Genomic DNA, 19,434 nt, shown 5'->3' with positions numbered 1-19,434 from the left:
GGACATCAATTTAAAATGAGTTTGTATGAGTACCTCATTTTCTAAAATGAGGTGTTACAATGTCTTACTTCAAATGAGGTGAGGTACTAGCATATTTTCAGCGTCGACTATTCCATTAATTCCAACGGCGACAAAAATATTTAATGTATATACATATTTATGTATCCATCACTTCCTTTATAAATAAATAAATAGTAACATTTAATTGGAGTGCAATTCTGCAGGTTAAGAATAGAACTTTTAGGAGAAAGATAATTTTAGAATCAAGTAAAATGAATAGAGTGAAGTAAGACATTTTTGCGGTACGAAGTACTGCGACAAATTAACAAAATGAGTGGTACAAATGAGGTGCCTCACGAGTGAGCGACTCAACACTAGATTTCTAGCACAAAATAGATACAGTACAGAAGTCAATCAAATGTATGTACTTCACTTTTCATACCTACGCTCGGCGGTCGCTCTAGGGTTGTCAACTATGATTAATGCACAAAAAACTATCGTGGTAGTGGCACTCGTATCTAGTAGTGGCCGGGGCGGGGTGCTTACCTACCTACTTAACTGTTCTGTTTAACGTTAAAACGATCCATCGAAATACAAGCAGATACGTACTTACCTCTCTGAAACCACTGGTAGTTTAAAAAACGACAATTCACCGTTTAATGTTGAATTTAAACAACCGTTCACTGAACAGTTATAATAAAAAATTTTTTGTTTCTCCATTATTGCACAAAAAAAGTTCACAGACGCGTGTCTCAAGCGGTTGACACTCGCGCTCGCACTGGTCCCAACCGGTCCGAGATATCGTGTCCGTGAGCAGTGTCTATGTGTGCGTTGCTCGAGCGCACTTTGTATGTAGATTGATTTCTGTACTGTATCTGTTTTGTGTTCCTAGTCTATGTTCCCATACCTCGTTCAGTTGGTGTCTTGTGTGAGCTTGGCGGTCTCGCTGTCGCTGGGCGGCGCGGGCTCGCGGGGGCGGGGCGGGGCGGGGGCGGGGGGAGGGGCGGGCGGCGCGGGGCGGGTGGCCAGGGTCAGCGCGCCCGAGTTCACGTCCTCGATGGCTTTACGGAGCTGAGGAAATACATTTTCACCTCAGCAACTCGAACAGGGGTACTTTGCTACTTAAAAACGGTGAGCAGAATCGCATTTTGCTCACTGAGTGAGACAAAATGAGCAAAATGCGATTTTGCTCACTGAGTGGGACAAAATGAGCAAAATGCGATTTTGCTCACTGTTTTTAAGTAGCAAAGTACCCCTGTTCGGGTTGCTGAGGTGAAAACTTAATTGTTGGTATATCTTAAGAAATGAATAGGTAAGTGATGAAGAAGGAAAACATTTTTCGGGTTCTCTAATATGTTCTATTTAAAGGTATTCTTTCTAGTTTAAATTTAGTTTTTTTGCACCTCCTAATTATATCATTTTTCATTTCTCCACTACCTAAAGGTTGTATGGAAGAGATCGCTTTTTAGCGATAAGACCGCCTGTTGTTTACCTATGTTTTCATGTATTATTTGTGTTTCCATGTACATTTATTCTGAGGTTGTGCAATAAAGAGGATTTGTATTGTATTGTATTGTTCTCACTGCTGAGGTGAAAAGTTTTGTGAACTACACGAGATCAAAGTTATTTACATCTCGTGCGCTTTTGAGTCCCTTACTACGCTCAAGATTCTAAATTAGATTCACTCGCTACGCTCGTGAATCTAGTATAGAATCTTTCGCTTGCACGGAACTCAAAATAAGCACTCGAAAAAATATCAAACTTTGATTTCTTGTTGTACAAATAACTATTTACAGTTGGTCAAACTACTTTGTCAGTAAATAGGGACAAAAAAAACTATACTCATGCTTATCTTTTGGGTGCTAGTACTAGTGTAACACAAAGATACTATGATTCTCTCTGTCTATGTTTGAAATCAAACAGACCTTTGACACAATATTGATACAAAATTAAAAAATCTGAATCGGGGTCCCTTTGTTTCCCATAAAATTTTAAGTCATAATGTATTGTTTGTCATATTATCATTAGTCATAAAAGTGAAACCGTTACCTTTTCAGGATTTTCGTAAGGTTATCCTATAAATAGGTTAGGATTGTTTTATGGCGATCCTGAATAGTTACGTGTTTCTTAACCAAATGAATTATGACCAACGAAAATGCGGACAAACAATACATTATGTATCCCTATCTGTCGTTACGCCATAGAGAGAGACAAACGACAATCATCAGCTGATTAACTTAATAAATGTGAGCCTATATACGTCCCACTGCTGGGAACAGGCCTCACGCTAGCCCAATGCGGATTGGGGACTTTACATACACCTTTGAATTTCTTCGCAGATGTATGCAGGTTTCCTCACGATGTTTTCCTTCACCGAAAAGCTAATGGTAAATATCAAATGACATTTCGTACATAAGTTCCGAAAAACTCATTGGTACGAGCCAGGATTTGAACCCGCGACCTCCAGATTGAAAGTCGGACGTCATATCCACTCGGCCACCACCGCTGATTAACTTAGCTGAAGTTTATTAATAACACCGTAAGAACTTACCAGAGATGCAACGGATAGTTGTTTGGCCGGATACCGGATATCCGGCCTGGATACTGGCCGAATATCCGGTATCCGGCCGCCGGATATTCGGCCGGCGGAACTATACCTATATTTTGAGTTTTGCAGGTGCGCGTCGTGCAGGTTTCGACCTGTTTCGTAGTGAACGTTCCCACGGACACATTTCTAGGATCGTAACGAGTTTTATCATGTCATTACGTAGTAAGTTCGTTTATAGTTACAATTACAAGTGCGCGCGCGTATTTTTGTGTAAACAAATAAGTGTATTGTGTGACATTGGTTACGTATTCATTTCTACCTACTGTGTCGTTAGCATTATGACCGTGACTGTTTTTTAGATTCCATTTTTTACCCCAAAATGTGTTAATTTTACTATCCGGTATCCGGCCGGATAGTAGGTCACTATCCGGTATCCGGCCGGATACTAAAATAACGGCCGGATAGGCCGGATACCGGATAGTAACCGGATATCCGGTGCATCTCTAGCTTCTATCTTCTAGCTAACTTACCTCTTGTAGTGAAACGACACCTATAAGCCTTCCAATAGCCGTGACGTAAGCTCTGCTCACTCCCAGCGTAGAGAATAGTGAATGAACCTGTTTACATTTACAATAAATTAATCTATTAATCCTAATCATATTATAAATGTGAAAGTATTAAACATTTAAATATTCCAAGAATACAAAAATAATTATATCATTGGATATTTTAAAGTTATTGGATATGTCGGCGGCCGATCGTAAGATCAGGCAGATCGTAATGTTCCTGTGTAATGTTTTGACGATAGTGACATTAAACCAATATATAGGTAGGATAGGTTCGTTAGGTTGCTTTAGATGCCCGAAGGGCAAACTGCCCAGAAATAGAAGCCCCGCGTAGCGGGGCTCCGTCGACTCAGGGAAACGGGTCAAAGATTTTCACGTTTCACGATATACCTAGGAATTTCACGATATGCCTGATCTTACGATCGGCCGCCGACAGATATATCTGGATGTATGAATAATTTCATCTCCTAAAGTTTACTTTTTATTAAGTAAATAAGTGGATTGAAATTGAAAATCGCATTACCCACCCTCAGCAGTATCACATTTAAAATGTTCTTTTATGGCAGTCTTTTTACCTTCATCGTTCAATATTTAATGAATTTAATAACTTCATACATTTATTCTACTTTCCTCATAGTCGAAATGGAAAATAGTGTGTTTAACTCGGGCGAAAGGACCCATTTCACCCTGGCACTGAATAACACCAAAATATCCTGGCTGGCTGTTGTTACTCAATCCCTCAAAATAACGTACATACATACATAGGTACATATAATCACGCCTATTTACCGGATGGGTAGGCAGAGACCACGGATTTCCACTTACTACGATCCTGACATACCTCTTTCGGTTTACGTACCTTTTGACGACTGGTCTGGCCTAGTGGGTAGTGACCCTGCCTGTGAAGCCGCGGTCCTGGGTTCGAATCCCAGTAAGGGCATTTATTTGTGCGATGAGCACAGATATTTGTTCCTGAGTCTTGGTTGTTTTCTATGTATTGATGTATTTGTATATTATATATATCGTTGTCTGAGTACCCACAACACAAGCCTTCTTGAGCTTACTGTGGGACTTAGTCAATCTGTGTAAGAATGTCCTATAATATTTATTTATTTATTTATTATTTAAGTAATGAGGTCCGCTCGACCAGTTGGAAGGGCGCGGGGTCGATATGGCAGGTGTACAGACTGGTTTCGTCTTCATAGTCCGTTTCGTCCAGTTGCTGTAAAAAGTTTAACCGCGTGTCTAGATGGTATGAATAACGTACCTTAAGCAATGAAGTCCTCTCGACCAGTTGGAAGGGCGCGGGGTCGATATGGCAGATGTACAGACTGGTTTCGTCCTCATAGTCCGTTTCGTCCAGTTGCTGTAAAAAGTTTAACCGCGTGTCTAGATGGTATGAATAACGTACCTTAAGTAATGAGGTCCTCTCGACCAGTTGGAAGGGCGCGGGGTCGATATGGCAGGTGTACAGACTGGTTTCGTCTTCATAGTCCGTTTCGTCCAGTTGCTGTAATAAGTTTAACCGCGTGTCTAGATGGTATGAATAACGTACCTTAAGTAATGAGGTCCTCTCGACCAGTTGGAAGGGCGCGGGGTCGATGTGGCAGGTGTACAGACTGGTTTCGTCTTCATAGTCCGTTTCGTCCAGTTGCTGTAAAAAGTTTAACCGCGTGTCTAGATGGTATGAATAACGTACCTTAAGCAATGAAGTCCTCTCGACCAGTTGGAAGGGCGCGGGGTCGATATGGCAGATGTACAGACTGGTTTCGTCCTCATAGTCCGTTTCGTCCAGTTGCTGTAAAAAGTTTAACCGCGTGTCTAGATGGTATGAATAACGTACCTTAAGTAATGAGGTCCTCTCGACCAGTTGGAAGGGCGCGGGGTCGATATGGCAGGTGTACAGACTGGTTTCGTCTTCATAGTCCGTTTCGTCCAGTTGCTGTAATAAGTTTAACCGCGTGTCTAGATGGTATGAATAACGTACCTTAAGTAATGAGGTCCTCTCGACCAGTTGGAAGGGCGCGGGGTCGATGTGGCAGGTGTACAGACTGGTTTCGTCTTCATAGTCCGTTTCGTCCAGTTGCTGTAAAAAGTTTAACCGCGTGTCTAGATGGTATGAATAACGTACCTTAAGTAATGAGGTCCTCTCGACCAGTTGGAAGGGCGCGGGGTCGATATGGCAGGTGTACAGACTGGTTTCGTCTTCATAGTCCGTTTCGTCCAGTTGCTGTAATAAGTTTAACCGCGTGTCTAGATGGTATGAATAACGTACCTTAAGTAATGAGGTCCTCTCGACCAGTTGGAAGGGCGCGGGGTCGATATGGCAGGTGTACAGACTGGTTTCGTCTTCATAGTCCGTTTCGTCCAGTTGCTATTAAAAGTTTAACCGCGTATCTAGATGGTATGAATAACGTACCTTAAGTAATGAGGTCCTCTCGACCAGTTGGAAGGGCGCGGGGTCGATATGGCAGGTGTACAGACTGGTTTCGTCTTCATAGTCCGTTTCGTCCAGTTGCTGTAAAGAGTTTAATATTAATACATTACATAAGAAGATGATAAAAAACTGGCGAAGTTCGATTAGAACTCGCACCCCATGGGGTTACGAATCATCACACAGTTTTTTTACAATGTATTTCATTTTGTTTTACATAAACAAACTTTTGACTTATCTAAATAACTTAGCGTCTTAATTAAAAAAACCGGTTAAGTGCGAGTCGGACTCGCGCACGAAGGGTTCTGTACCATTACGCAAAAATCGGCATAAAAATCACGTTTTCTCAAACATACTCCGAAATGTATGCGTAAATGTCACGAAATGAAGACATGAAGTTGCTCATTTATGGCTCCTTACATTACTTCTTCACCTAGGCCAAGAAGTAATGTAGGGAGTTAGTATGAAACGAACATTATTGTCCGCTGCTCTAACTTTTTAAATTTGCTCACTAAGATTAGACTGACAGAGGAAATATTACATACAGCCAACGACCACTCTCTCTGTAAGCATACTTGCGACATTAAAAAAAAAAACAAAATCTATGGTACTATATTTATAACCGGTTAAACATGGTACTCGAATAGCTTTTTCAAATGTCAAGTTTAAAAAAAAAAGGCGGCAATTTTTTTTTTATTTATTCTCGTTCGTTCCGATTGTTATATCACCAAAAATAAAAATGACATCAAGATAGGGAAATTATGGACTTTACTCCGCCTAATTTAAGAGAGGAAGCCAACTTAGCTATGCGTAAAATGCTACCGGAAAAAAGCAAACAGATTTATTTACTTGATTACTTAGTAGTTATTTTAATTATATTTTCTTACATTGTTTGAGAAAAGCACTATACAATCCTTGGCCGGAACAGGGATTGCAAGACTCGCTTTATCCGGTCTACCGCAATCTCGTCCTGCAATCCCTTACTTCACGGCCTCTGCAGTAATGTACTATTGTTGTATGAGAGCCCCACTTAAATATTTATTTTATTTTGTTTTTAGTATTTGTTCGGCGTGTATAGCGGCAACAGAGAATGAAAATTTCATCACGGTTCATGAGTTACAGCCTGGTGACAGACAGACAGACAGACAAACGGACGGATAGCGGAGTCTTAGTAATAGAGGGCCTACGGAACCCTAAAAAGAGCAAATCGCTTTAAGACTCGGGTGCGCCAATAATGATAAAACTTACCATATCTCTCTTGCGGGCAATTTGCAGCATGCGGTCGAAATCGATTTCCTTGCCCATTTCCAGTTGTTCCCACGCCTTCTGGTCTTCGGGAGACATGTCGCAAACTCGCTCGCGGGGCTGAAAAGACATGATTATTCCTTGGAGGATACAACTAAACGGAGTAGCCATTAACAGGCTTTCCCCTCTGTCGAAAATAGGCGGCCAACGGTCATACACAATGTATGGACTGACGTTTATCTGACATGGCTATTTTTACGTTACGCATACATTTGACGTTCCCCTCCCCCGCAAAAATCGGCAGACTGTTTTGTACAGAAAATTACAGACATGGCGTCTCCGTTTGATTATATCCTCCAAGGATTATTCAGACAAATCACGACATAAATAGTATAAAACAAAGTTGCTTCCCGCTGACTGTCCCTATGTATGCTGTATGTATGTATGTATGTATGTAGATCTTTAAAAGTACGCAACGGATTTTGATGCGCTTTTTTTTAATAGATAGAGTGATTCAAGAGGAAGGTTTATGTATAATTTCAAAACCCGTGCGAAGCCAGGGCGGGTCGCTAGTAATTAAAATAGGAAACGAAATATTTTTATCTGAGTTATTGTAGAAGAGTTTCAAAGTGTAAGAAATTTAATAAGATGAATAATTGCATGTCACTTCTGGATGAGATTGGCTCAGGACCGGGATAAGTGGCGTACTCGAAGAGAGACCTATGCTCAGCAGTGGGCGATAAAAGGCTGATATGATGATGATGATGATAAAGAAAAATAATCGTGCTTCGAGTTTGAGATCTGATCTAGAAGGCACTTTACAATCCAGACTCTACTGTCTGGTTGTCATAAGTTGACGTTTTACAATCCAGCTACTACAAAATACGTGGCACGGTACATCAGCATCTACTTCAGCTGTCTAAATCACGAAATGACTTAGACTCTACAAGGGGACCCTTTGTTTCCCATAAAGTTTTAAGTCATAATGTATTGTTTGTCATATTATCATTAGTCCTAAAACTGAAACCGTTTTGTTCGTCAGGATTTACGTAAGCTTTATCCTATAGATAGGTTAGGTTAAGTTTGTTTTATGGCAGTCCTGAAAAGTTACGCAAACCAAATAAATTATGACTAACGAAAATGCGGACAAACTTACATTATGACTAAAAACTTTTTGGGAAACAACAGAGACCCAATCTACAACTCTTCTGGAGATATATTGATTTAAACTAACACGATTCTCACTCATACTTTTATAACTACCACGGGACTTAATCGCGTAAGACTTGCGTTTATTTATGACGTTTCGAACGTGACGTTACGTTCGTGGTTGTGACCTGGCGAGGAATTGTATCAAAATCTTCTTGCTGCGCGGATTTTGCTTCTGGAGATAACTGGTCACCCTTGGGACATTCGGCGTGCAGCAACGTGGACCTTCTTTTTTAGGGTTCCGTAGCCAAATGGCAAAAAACGGAACCCTTATAGATTCGTCATGTCTGTCTGTCCGTCTGTCCGCCGTATGTCACAGTCACTTTTCTCCGAAACTATAAGAACTATACTGTTGAAACTTGGTAAGTAGATGTATTCTGTGAACCGCATTAAGATTTTCACACATAAATAGAAAAAAAACAATAAATTTTTGGGGTTCCCCATACTTAGAACTGAAACTCAAAAATTTTTTTTTCATCAGACCCATACGTGTGGAGTATCTATGGATAGGTCTTCAAAAATGATATTGAGGTTTCTAATATCATTTTTTTTCTAAACTGAATAGTTTGCGCGAGAGACACTTCCAAAGTGGTAAAATGTGTCCCCCCCCCCCCTGTAACTTCTAAAATAAGAGAACGATAAAACTAAAAAAAATATATGATGTACATTACCATGTAAACTTCCACCGAAAATTGGTTTGAACGAGATCTAGTAAGTAGTTTTTTTTTATACGTCATTAATCGCCTAAATACGGAACCCTTCATGGGCGAGTCCGACTCGCACTTGGCCGCTTTTTTTTATTTATTTGACATTTAGATTCTATTCTAGAAACATTCTAGACTAGTATTTTTTTTTCATGTTTGACGATCCTTTTGTGTAATTCTTAGTGTTAACTTTGATTTGTATAATAATCCAATATTATTATGGAATGATAACACCAATAAATTGCTCTGATACTTAGCTTAAGGTAATATATATGTTACGATTCATAAGTGCTTGCTAGGCCTACATGAATAAAGTATATTTTGACTTTTTCAAGGAAGGGAATATACAGTAACGGATATTGGGGTCTTCCAATCTATATTGGCGGAGCCCCTGTCAAAAAGTGCATTTGTTTACAGTTTTTTTGATGTTTTTGTTTAGTAACATAATAACATTTATTGAAATTCTTTGTTACAGAGGCCCAACGGAGCCGACATGTCTTTTTGATAAAGGCTTCTTTTAAATAAGTAGATTGAAAAAAAAAAGGTTTTGACTTTGAACTGCTGATGATGATTAAGACCCCGGACTTTTGTCGCAATGACGTCACAATAGGGTAGTCTGGGGAGTAAATGGAGCGGTGTTAATTAATACGCTTGTGTTAATCAGGCATCTACGGTATAATTATTACCTATAAGTTAATTGTCAATTGATTAATATACCGATATGGACGTTGTTCTTTCGGTAACTGACTCTCCGTAACAAATCAAAAGTTTGCGGTGAGCCTACGTCTTCTATCAGAATATTATCCTTTTCAAAAAGGAAAATCTTTCCACCTCGATAGATGTTATTGGTAGGTTGGTACATATTTGAATTGTTTGCTTTTATCAAAGCAGGAGTTGTAACGGTTCCTTGGATTTATTTGTATTAACTTATAGATGATTTATATCGTGAATGCCTGATTATTAAATTTTTATTAACACAGCCGTATTAATTAACACCGTTTCATTTACTCCCCAAACTACCCTATTGTGACGTCATTGCGTCAAAAGTCCGGGGTCTAAATTAATAACATTTATTGAAATTCTTTGTTACAGAGGCCCAACCACTGACCATCCAGCCTCTAGACTCAACTTAGGCCAATTCTTTCATGAAACCGATGCTGCCAAAAATACAGGGGTGCGGGGGACGAGGTGAGCGAGTCCCGTGCCGTGATTGGTCCGTTCAAACACACGTGGGCGTCAGACAGAAATATCTGCCGGGCGCTAGTGATGTGACACGTTGAATAATAACATTTTCAATCACGGTCAATAATGTAATAACAGTAATAATATGCAAGCATGTTTTGAATGCTATGTTGATTCGTTCGTTCGAAAACATTAACCCATAACGTTGTGGTTTCGTTAGCAGGTGTATCTGCTTTATATAATTAATTTAAAAATAAACTATTGGTATAAAGGCGTCTTATGGGATTTAGAGAAGCGCGAGACGAGACGAGATGCGGATGCGGATATTCGCAATATCCCTGCTTGGAAGCACTTCATTCACGCAGCTCGCCCTTCGGCCTCGCTTTAAATTACTGAGGGTTGCACGCTTGGGAGTCGGGGTGAAGGCTTCGGGCCTTCGGCGGGTCAGCCTTCGGCCTCCCAGCCTGATATTCGCCCTTCGGGTTCGCTTAACCTACTTGGAAATTTTCCTTTGCCCGTGTCCGCCGCCATTTTGAGTGTTAATAAAAAATAATTCACATACTAATCTTGGGCCCCCAAGCTCGCCGCATGCCAAATCTCAACGCGCTCAGACCAACTTGAAAAAAAAAAATCATATCATAATCATAATTCTTTATTGCAACCATGGTATTACAAGGTGTTCTTATGTTAGTTAGTACATTTGAAACTTTTTAAATGAAATTTGTGTTGTCTCGGGCCCTCTATGGCATTTGGTCGAGCACCCCCCACCTATCTCTCACCTTTGAAGCTTTTCATAAAAAATAAGTGGCCATTTTTACCGCCATATTGGTTTTATTAAAAAAAAAATCCATAGGAATACAGCTAGGTGACCCCGAGTTTTCGTGACCAAAATTTTAGCGCGCTGGGAGCATTTTGAAAAATGATCGCCATTTTGAATCCGCCATTTTGAAAAAATAATGGCGGCTTCAGAAACTGTCAGCGTCCCTCTATGATATTTGGTCGAGCATCTCCCACGTATCTGTCACCGTTTAGTGACCAAAAGTCGGATAATCCGGTAGACCAAAAGTCGGATTTTTCTGGAAGTCACCAAACCACCCCCTCTATACGACCGTATCAAAGTCAAATACCCCAGGAACCCCCTTCTGGGAGAGCAATTATGTCAATTAATCAGTCGGGTTGCGGCTTTATATACAGGGTGGATTTTCTTTTTGGCTCAGTGAGGGCAGCTACCAGATCCCGTACTGCTACGAGAAAACGGTCTTAGGAGACCTTCCCTCGATTTCAAATTAGATCCCATTCCTATTGAGGATCAAAAGCTTGTATGGAAGCAAAAGGAAAACTTTTCCCATAATATTTGAATGAAAATGAAAACTTTTATTTTTCACATGCTACTTTTGTATGCCAATCGATTCCATTCCTATCCAGTATCAATAGTTTCCTAGAGGTCGACTTACGGTAATGTACTAAAAAGCCACAAATTAATAAAAACTTTTTCCATACATTTACTATGGAGAAAATGTGAAATTTTATTCACAATTTTCTACCTCGCCCATCATTCGTACAGCAATGTCTTCATACAGTATTATGGTTCTTAAATGTAACAGGACAGGACTGATTGGCCAAATATTATGGGAAAAGTTTTCCTCGATTTGTGGCTTTTCTAGCCGGAAATTTTTTTTTGCTTCCATACAAGCTTTTGATCCTCAATAGGAATGGGATCCATTGGCATAAAAAAAAAGTTTGTCAAAAATGACCTTTTTCTCGTATCCTGTATGTTTTTTCCAAAATCTGTAAATGCCAATCTTCATTAATTTGAAATCGAGGGAAGGTCTCTTAAGACCGTTTTCTCGTAGCAGTACGGGATCTGGTAGCTGCCCTCACTGAGCCAAAAAGAAAATCCACCCTGTATTCGCGGTATCCTACTATACCCACCCATTAAAAACACCCTGTATAATTCTATTAAGAGTTATTACATGGTTTAAATCAAATATTTATTTTTTATTATGTAAATGAAATGTTATTTAACACAATCTAACTAAATGAAGTTTAAATTATTTGGCCGAATGTTCAAGTATCATTGCCATGTTGGCAGTCGTACACAGAAAAAAAGCAAAAATTAAAAAGTTAAACCGACGCCCACTATTCTCAACAAAAATGGAATCAAAATAATGCATTTTTAATTGCAACCGTGTGTTTTTGTATAAAATTGGTCTTGTGATTAATTTTGCAATGTTTTTATAATCGCTAAAAGTAATACGAGTACCTATGTAGTGCTGAATTGACAATATCGTTTATGTTCAAGGGAAAATTGGTACCTGGCCGTAAGTGTAATTCTCATATTATTTATTTGTTTTATAGTGAATTTTTCGCAAATACCTATGCGATTTGAATTGAATTACCTTGTCAATAGTAAACAATCACATTCTATGGATATGGACATCACTAGTTTGGGCTTAGGAATGTCACGTAATAAAAGACAAGAAAGGATGTATACGGATGCAGCGCGATAGAAAGAGACTTTCTTAAAAGACGTCATCGAGTTTCAAGCGCTGTCAAATTTGATGACACGCTTAAATTAAAATATTTTTTATCCAAATCTCTAAAAAATCGGCTTACCTGTGAAATGAAATGCCATTTTTTTGTACACCAGAGTTTTTAGTGTTCTTGCCACACAATTTGACACAACAATAATGCATTTTTGATAGCAAAAACTTCTTCGAGCTACCGAAGTTTCTAGACCGAGCCCGGTCCGCCGACTGAAGTAAGCGGTGTAGGCGTGACTCGAAGATGGAGTAACGCTACCGTATGTGTGGCAGAGGGGGTAGCGCGACTATGCTATGTCTAGAGGCTGGATGGTCAGTGGGCCCAACGGAGCCGACATGTCTTTTTGATAAAGGCTTCTTTTAAATAAGTACATTGAAAAAAAAAAAGGTTTTGACTTTGAACTGCTGATGATGATTACATACCAGTTGCACTTTCTTGTTGATGCTAGGGCTTCTGGCCAGACCTGGAGACAGCTGGCCACCTTCCAAACCACCTTCCACATCTTGCAGTAACGTGGATCGTTTGAAGATGGCTTCGAATGCGGCACGGATCCTGTGGGTACCATTAAACTATAAGAGGCGTTCCGCAAGGAAGTGAAATGGGACCTGGATATTACAACTTTAATTTTAAAAATACGCATTTAACTAATTTGCAAGGTGTTCCGTGAACAAAGTTTTGTACGAAACACTAAAAAATACTAAAAGTGTGGTTGTTTTTCTTTTGTAACTTAAATATTTTTTCTACTCCCGTACTTTTATTTGTCATTTAAAGGATCGTGTACACACCTTTAAACCGCTATCTTATAGTTGTCAAGACAAGTCTTTAGTCTATTCTCCAAAAAAGTATTAGTGGATACACGCAGTATCTTTTTGGCACTTTTACGATACTTCGTGTAATGACCACTTAATAAATATTGTATGAAATACATTGTAACCAACCTAATTTTAATTGTCATCTTTTGACAGATGAGTGAATAGTAAACATGTTTTTTTTTATTTCATTCATTCTTTTCCCGCCCGTACCCTCCATTCTTTGTTACTTCTTGAATGAAAAATATTTGTTAAATTTACAATTTTATTTCAAAGTAAGTGCTTGGTCGTAGAAAAAGTATTGTATGCAACGTTATTTAACTGAGTCAAAAAATACTCGTGGCGTCTTTATTAACAATTTTCGGCTTCGCCTCAAATTGTTACTCACGCCACTCGCCTTTTTTGACCTCTCTTAAACAACGGTTACTTACATAAAATACTATAAAAATATCTTCAGAGACAAACATAGTTTTTAATGGATCTCATACGTACCGGGTTTCGGCGCCAGTGACGGTGGTGTATACGGACGGAGTGGTTGGCGTGAGCGGCGGCGGCGACCCGAGTCCTCGGGTCAACGTGAACGAGTTAGTTTTCTTCAGGATAGACTTCGGTCGGAACAGTTGACCAGGCGCTAAAAACAAATAAAAAAGTGTAAAAAAAAAATTCTGTCGCCGTCTATACCTTTCTTCAAATAAAAATAAGCCTTTTTGTTTGCTGTTAGAATCAGTTTCTAATAATAGGTATAGTATGAACTATCTGAGATGATTTTTTCGGGCTCGGGCCCTAGTCTATTATACAAAAGGTATTGTTTCCTTTATGCAGTGCTTACACCTGTTTACTGCTAATAGACCCTACTTAAGTAACGGGAACAAACCCATTTAAAAAGCAAATTTATCATTCTATTTATATGGTTCAAATTCATGAAACAACCCATTTGGAGATAACACGTTTTGTTATCTCCAAAGAAAACACCACCCTGATTGTTCTCAGAATGAGCTGTCACATAAATTTGAACCTTAATACTATCACGATAGTTGCTTTTTACGACATGGTTACTTTGGCACGTGCTGAAGACCGCTCTTAAAAGAAACAAAGGCTTTTGTTTAACAGATTAGCGTTCGAGCCCGAAAAAATCATCTGAGATAATTCATACTATAAACCATTATTAATTATGAGAATTAATATTTTTAATTCCCAAAAGCCCCATGATTCATTTACTCGTATGAGTTTATCGGCGCTAAACTTTCACCTGGACGTGGCGCTCGCTATTTACCTAGATAAAAGTAAAATATAAATAAGTTTTTAGCAAACATTTGAATACTGATACAAGCTTTTGTCGCTGAGTTCACATTTCTTTCCACAGGCAAATAATACTCATCGAGACAATTCTAACAACCACAAACACAATTAACTGTGTTGCGTTGTTTTATCAGAGAGTTCCTACCTCCCGTAGTGGCTACCTCCTGTCTCCATCATCAAATCAGCTTGATGTTACCATAATATTGCATTGTCACCCAACTTACATTTTTGACTTTATCGGAAACCGGGAAGTGGGTCAGATATAACTTGCGAGATTGGATTACACACAGGCAACGGGACAGGTGAAACTAAATAAAAGCTTGTAAAAATGTAGTGTTTTGAGTCCGTTTAAATAGTTATTTGTACAACAAGAGATCAAAGTTTGATATTTCTTCGAGTGCTTACGAGGGGTATTCAAAATATTCTCGGTATGAGAATGAAAACAAACAAGTACGAAAAGTTTGATATTTTTATTTTTCAATATACTCCCCCCCTATGTTCATACACTTAAAAGATCGATCAATTATTTTTTTTAATCCCTCGTAAAAATATTTTTTATCTTTCGTGTAAAAATGCTCCTCCACTGCCGCCTTCAATGCTTCATCGTCAGAAAATTTATTTCCACGCAGATCCTTTTTAAGATTGGGGAGCAAAAAGAAGTCGCTGGGGGCTAAGTCCGGACTATACGGTGGGTGAGTAACAGTTTTAAACCCACATTCAACAATAGCTGCCTTGGCAATATGAGCAGTATGGACGGGGGCGTTGTCATGCAGAAGCAGAATACCTTTGGTTAACTTTCCTCGCCTCTTTTCTTTAATTAGATCCTTTAATTGACGTAGAATGTTAGCGTAGTACTGTCCTGTGATATTTACACCTTTTTCTTTATAATCGAATAGTAATACTCCTTCACAATCCCAAAATATCGTGGCCATGACCTTGCCAGCTGAAGGGATGACCTTGAACTTCTTGGGATGAGCTGAACCCTTAATGTGCCACTGCATGGACTCTTGTTTACTCTCTGGGTCATAATGATGAACCCAGGTTTCATCTCCAGTAACTATTCTTTGCAGCACCTCATCAGGATTTTCACCGCACAGGTCAATAAAATCGGAACAACAAGCTACACGCATGTCTTTTTGAAGCCGAGTCAGCATTCGCGGAACCCATCTTGCACTTACTTTTGACATATTAAGATGGTCATGTATAATATCATGTACGGTATCAATAGAGAGATTGGTTACTTGTGCTATAGATTTTACCTTCACTCGACCATCTTCCAATATAAGTTTTTCCACTTTATCAATATTTTCTTGTGAAGTAGCTACTACAGGCCGGCCAGGTCTAGGGTCATCTTCAATACTCTCCCTTCCGCGTTTAAACTCGCTTGACCACTTTTGAATGGTAGATAAAGAAGGAGCAGACTCACGGTAAACACAATCCATTTCCTCTTTTATGGCTTTTTGATTTTTACCCTGTTTTGTCAAGAATTTTATCACGCATCGATGTTCTAATTTAGTTAACATTGTTAATTCGCACATGATGTTCATGTTTGTTCAGCAATTGCAGAAAAACAAAAGACTATCTCGGTTCGAATTATACTTTTTTTTAATGTCAATGAATAAACCTTAGCGGCCAGTAACGAAAGAAATTTTAGAAGAGGTCGTAAGATATCAATACCGAGAATATTTTGAACGCCCCTCGTATTTTGAGTCCCGTGCAAGCGAAAGATTCTATACTAGATTCACGAGCGTAGCGAGTGAATCTAATTTAGAATCTTGAGCGTAGTAAGGGACTCAAAAGCGCACGAGATGTAAATAACTTTGATCTCGTGTAGTTCACAAAACTTTTCACCTTAGCAGTGAGAACATATTAGAGAACCCGAAAAATGTATTCCTTCTTCATCACTTACCTCTATTCACTCATGTTTTCTTAAGATATACCAACCATTAAGTTTTCACCTCAGCCGCTCGAACAAGGATACTTTGCTACATAAAAACAATGAGCAAAATCGCATTTTGCTCACTGTTTTTAAGTAGCAAAGTATCCTTGTTCGAGCTGCTGAGGTGAAAAAACTATTTACCTGGTATAAGTCCGTCCTGGTCTTTGGTGGTGAGCGAGGACCCCTTTGTCATGCCGGGGGGCCGCAGCCCCAGCATGTCGGGCGCCGGCGTTACCTGCCGAACAATATACGTACTTGCTAGACATAGACATAGAAACTTTTTATTCAACATCACATGAAATGGCAGAGTTGAGTTGTACATCTAAGGGAGAAATATTCAGCGCCGACTTTCGGGTCAGTATTATGCTGAGGCGAGCCCATTTCGTGGTAAACTTTAACGCTTACCAAGTTTTTGAATATTTGTAGTTTTTAGTTATACTCTTGTATGTAATGTTAGTTTTAAGTTTATCACAAATAAAATACTTGATTCTGATTCTGAATGTTAAATAGGAGCTTGCCTCAGCATAATGTTGCAATATTTAATTATTTACTACAACGCTGGTTTTCAAGCAGACCCTTGATACATTATCCCTTACCCGCTGTTAGTCGGTACCTACCAAAGATAATAGAAAAAGAAAAAATACCGTAAATATATTAAAAAACGGGTCACTCACGTATTTTAAGTCGTATTTTAAGTATTTAATATGTCTGTGTCTCACGGAAGTTTTGTTATTAAAATGTGATTTACCTGATAATTTCTTAAAAAATACTTACACAAATGGTATCATACATATTTAATCAATTAATATTTTCAATCTAATAATACGAATTAGTACTTTTTAAAACATTGATATAGTATAAAGAACTGGATACCCAATCAGCCGTCAAAAATGGCCCCACAAAAGTGATGTCAAAACAGATCATGCATTACTTTTTCGTTTAGTCTTGTTTGAAACGCTCAAATGTGAAGTTGTCAACAATTACGAAATGTGCCGTTAAAATATGTAAAAATAACAATGATAAAGCAAGGAAAAAGGATGAAATGTATTTCTTTCGGTTAGTTCTTTGGATAGCATTACATAATTTATGTAATCTGGTGGTAATTTTATGGTTTTGAATAAATTAATTTGTTAGTACCAAAGAAGGGATGTCAAGGAACAAAATTCTAATGAGTCGATGTGAGGTCAATATTTTTTTTTATTTTTATATGGAATTCATAAGAAATAATATTATGTTTAAATTGAAGATTTCCAAGAAAACCTATGCGACGTGCAAAGTGGACTGCTATTTAATTATAGCAAGAGATAGGGGTGATGCAGTTTTAAACAAGGCAAAACGGCACTTGTGTGTTCGGCCCATTTCCCTGTTTCCGACATATACACCACCAATAAGGGCTTATATCGACTAACTGTAAATGCTAAACCTGTCGGAATACAGTGACAACCACAGGATTTTTTTTATAAAGTATAGGTAGACTTTATAAAAAAATCCAATCAGTATCTAAATTTCCCCGTGCACCCGTGCTATGAGTAAATGTAGATCTTAAATACACAGTTATTTAATAAGTAGAATTTATTTCAAGGAAATTAGTATTTAAAGACGTATACTTACGAATTAAAAAATTAATTTGTTTGAATTTGAACCACGAATTAATTTTATTTGAGCTCCCGATTAAATTAAATTTGTTTTATTTATTACTTCAATTGGTTTTCCTGTACAGTAATACATATTAAAGTGTACCAAAGTGACTCCATTCGTTCATTATTCTCGTTTGACGTTGTTTGACGTAAATACGTTACGTTTAGTGCCATCGGACTAATTTTTTTAACAGTGTTGGTACTTATGTTTGCAAATTTGACACTTAATGCTTACGACATTAAGCTCTTTTCTGTACGAAACATTTATCTTGACTCAAAATTTACGTAAGCGTTTTTATCATCAATGCAAATGGTGCGAAACGTCATTGGGATCCACATTTCTTGACGTTTTTGTTCTGCTTTGTGTGTCTATTTCTTTTATATTAAGTCAGTGTTTTAAAAACATAATAGCATGTGCCGCTACCGCTAGACCGCTCTGCATAAAAGAAACAATAGTAGTTTGTGTTACAAAAGAACAAAATGATATATTTCCGTCAAGGGCGTACATTAAATCCTGAATGAAGCGATGGATTCTACAATAGAATCCCGAAAGTAGAATCCTTAGTGTTGACACAATCTGATGCTTAAACAGATTAATTAAGCTAAAAAAATAATGTGCAAAAAAAATTAAAAATAGTGTGCTAGAACAGAAAAGTGTTACTTTGATTTGATCCCTCCTAGCAGGGAGGAAAAGTGTTACTTTGATTCCTCCTAGCAGGGAGGAAAAGTGCCACTTTGATCCCTCCTAGCAGGGAAGAAAACGCTCTTTTCCGAATAGGTGGTGTGAAAAGCCTTTTGTTTAACAGATTAGGGCCCGAACCGATAAATTCATCTCATATAATTCAGGATGCTCATTTATGTTAAAGTCCGTAGATTTGAATCGGCACGTGCCACTCCCTGCATAAAAAATGGTTCAGTCACTTTAACACTTTATTGAATTATAACTCCTATGGAAATTGCAATAAGATTCAAAATTAACAAATGGAAAAATTATTTGCATCTTACCTCAAATCGAGACGGTCGTCTCGCTCGTCGTTCCGTCTCTTTTCTTCTCAGCTCGGCCTCGCGATGCCACAACGCTGCTACCTGCAGCCGTCTCTCTCTACCGACTTGTTGTTCTATCACCTTGACTAGTTCCCAGCGGTGGATTGAGCCTAGGAGAACCATAGAAGCTGGGCTATCCACTAGTGGGAAACTTTTTATTGCCTATAAAAAAACAATACAATAGAATACTGAAAATTCCTGGACTGGCCACTTAGAAAAAATAAGTTTTCTCATATATCAGAATCCAGAAACTTTCAGTATGACCCACGTATTA

The 19,434-nt window shown here is 38.5% G+C and overlaps 1 protein-coding gene across 1 annotated transcript in view; it reads right to left on the bottom strand.

Annotated features, from left to right (window-relative positions):
* Positions 1 to 912: 912 nt before the first annotated feature.
* Positions 913 to 19,434, bottom strand: part of LOC134658522 (chloride channel protein 2) — a 68,866-nt gene continuing 50,344 nt past the window's right edge. The window contains exons 16-23 of the mRNA XM_063514209.1: positions 19,122 to 19,322; positions 16,621 to 16,714; positions 13,734 to 13,872; positions 12,855 to 12,984; positions 6,797 to 6,913; positions 4,814 to 4,912; positions 3,079 to 3,165; positions 913 to 1,071 (exon numbers count right to left, since the gene is read on the bottom strand). Of these exons, the coding sequence (XP_063370279.1) occupies positions 913 to 1,071; positions 3,079 to 3,165; positions 4,814 to 4,912; positions 6,797 to 6,913; positions 12,855 to 12,984; positions 13,734 to 13,872; positions 16,621 to 16,714; positions 19,122 to 19,322 (1,026 nt within the window). The remainder of the gene's footprint in view (positions 1,072 to 3,078; positions 3,166 to 4,813; positions 4,913 to 6,796; positions 6,914 to 12,854; positions 12,985 to 13,733; positions 13,873 to 16,620; positions 16,715 to 19,121; positions 19,323 to 19,434) is intronic.

The sequence above is a fragment of the Cydia amplana genome, chromosome 22, assembly GCF_948474715.1.
Source record: "Cydia amplana chromosome 22, ilCydAmpl1.1, whole genome shotgun sequence".
Lineage (NCBI taxonomy): Eukaryota > Metazoa > Arthropoda > Insecta > Lepidoptera > Tortricidae > Cydia > Cydia amplana.
This window is presented reverse-complemented; position numbering and strand designations above follow the sequence as displayed.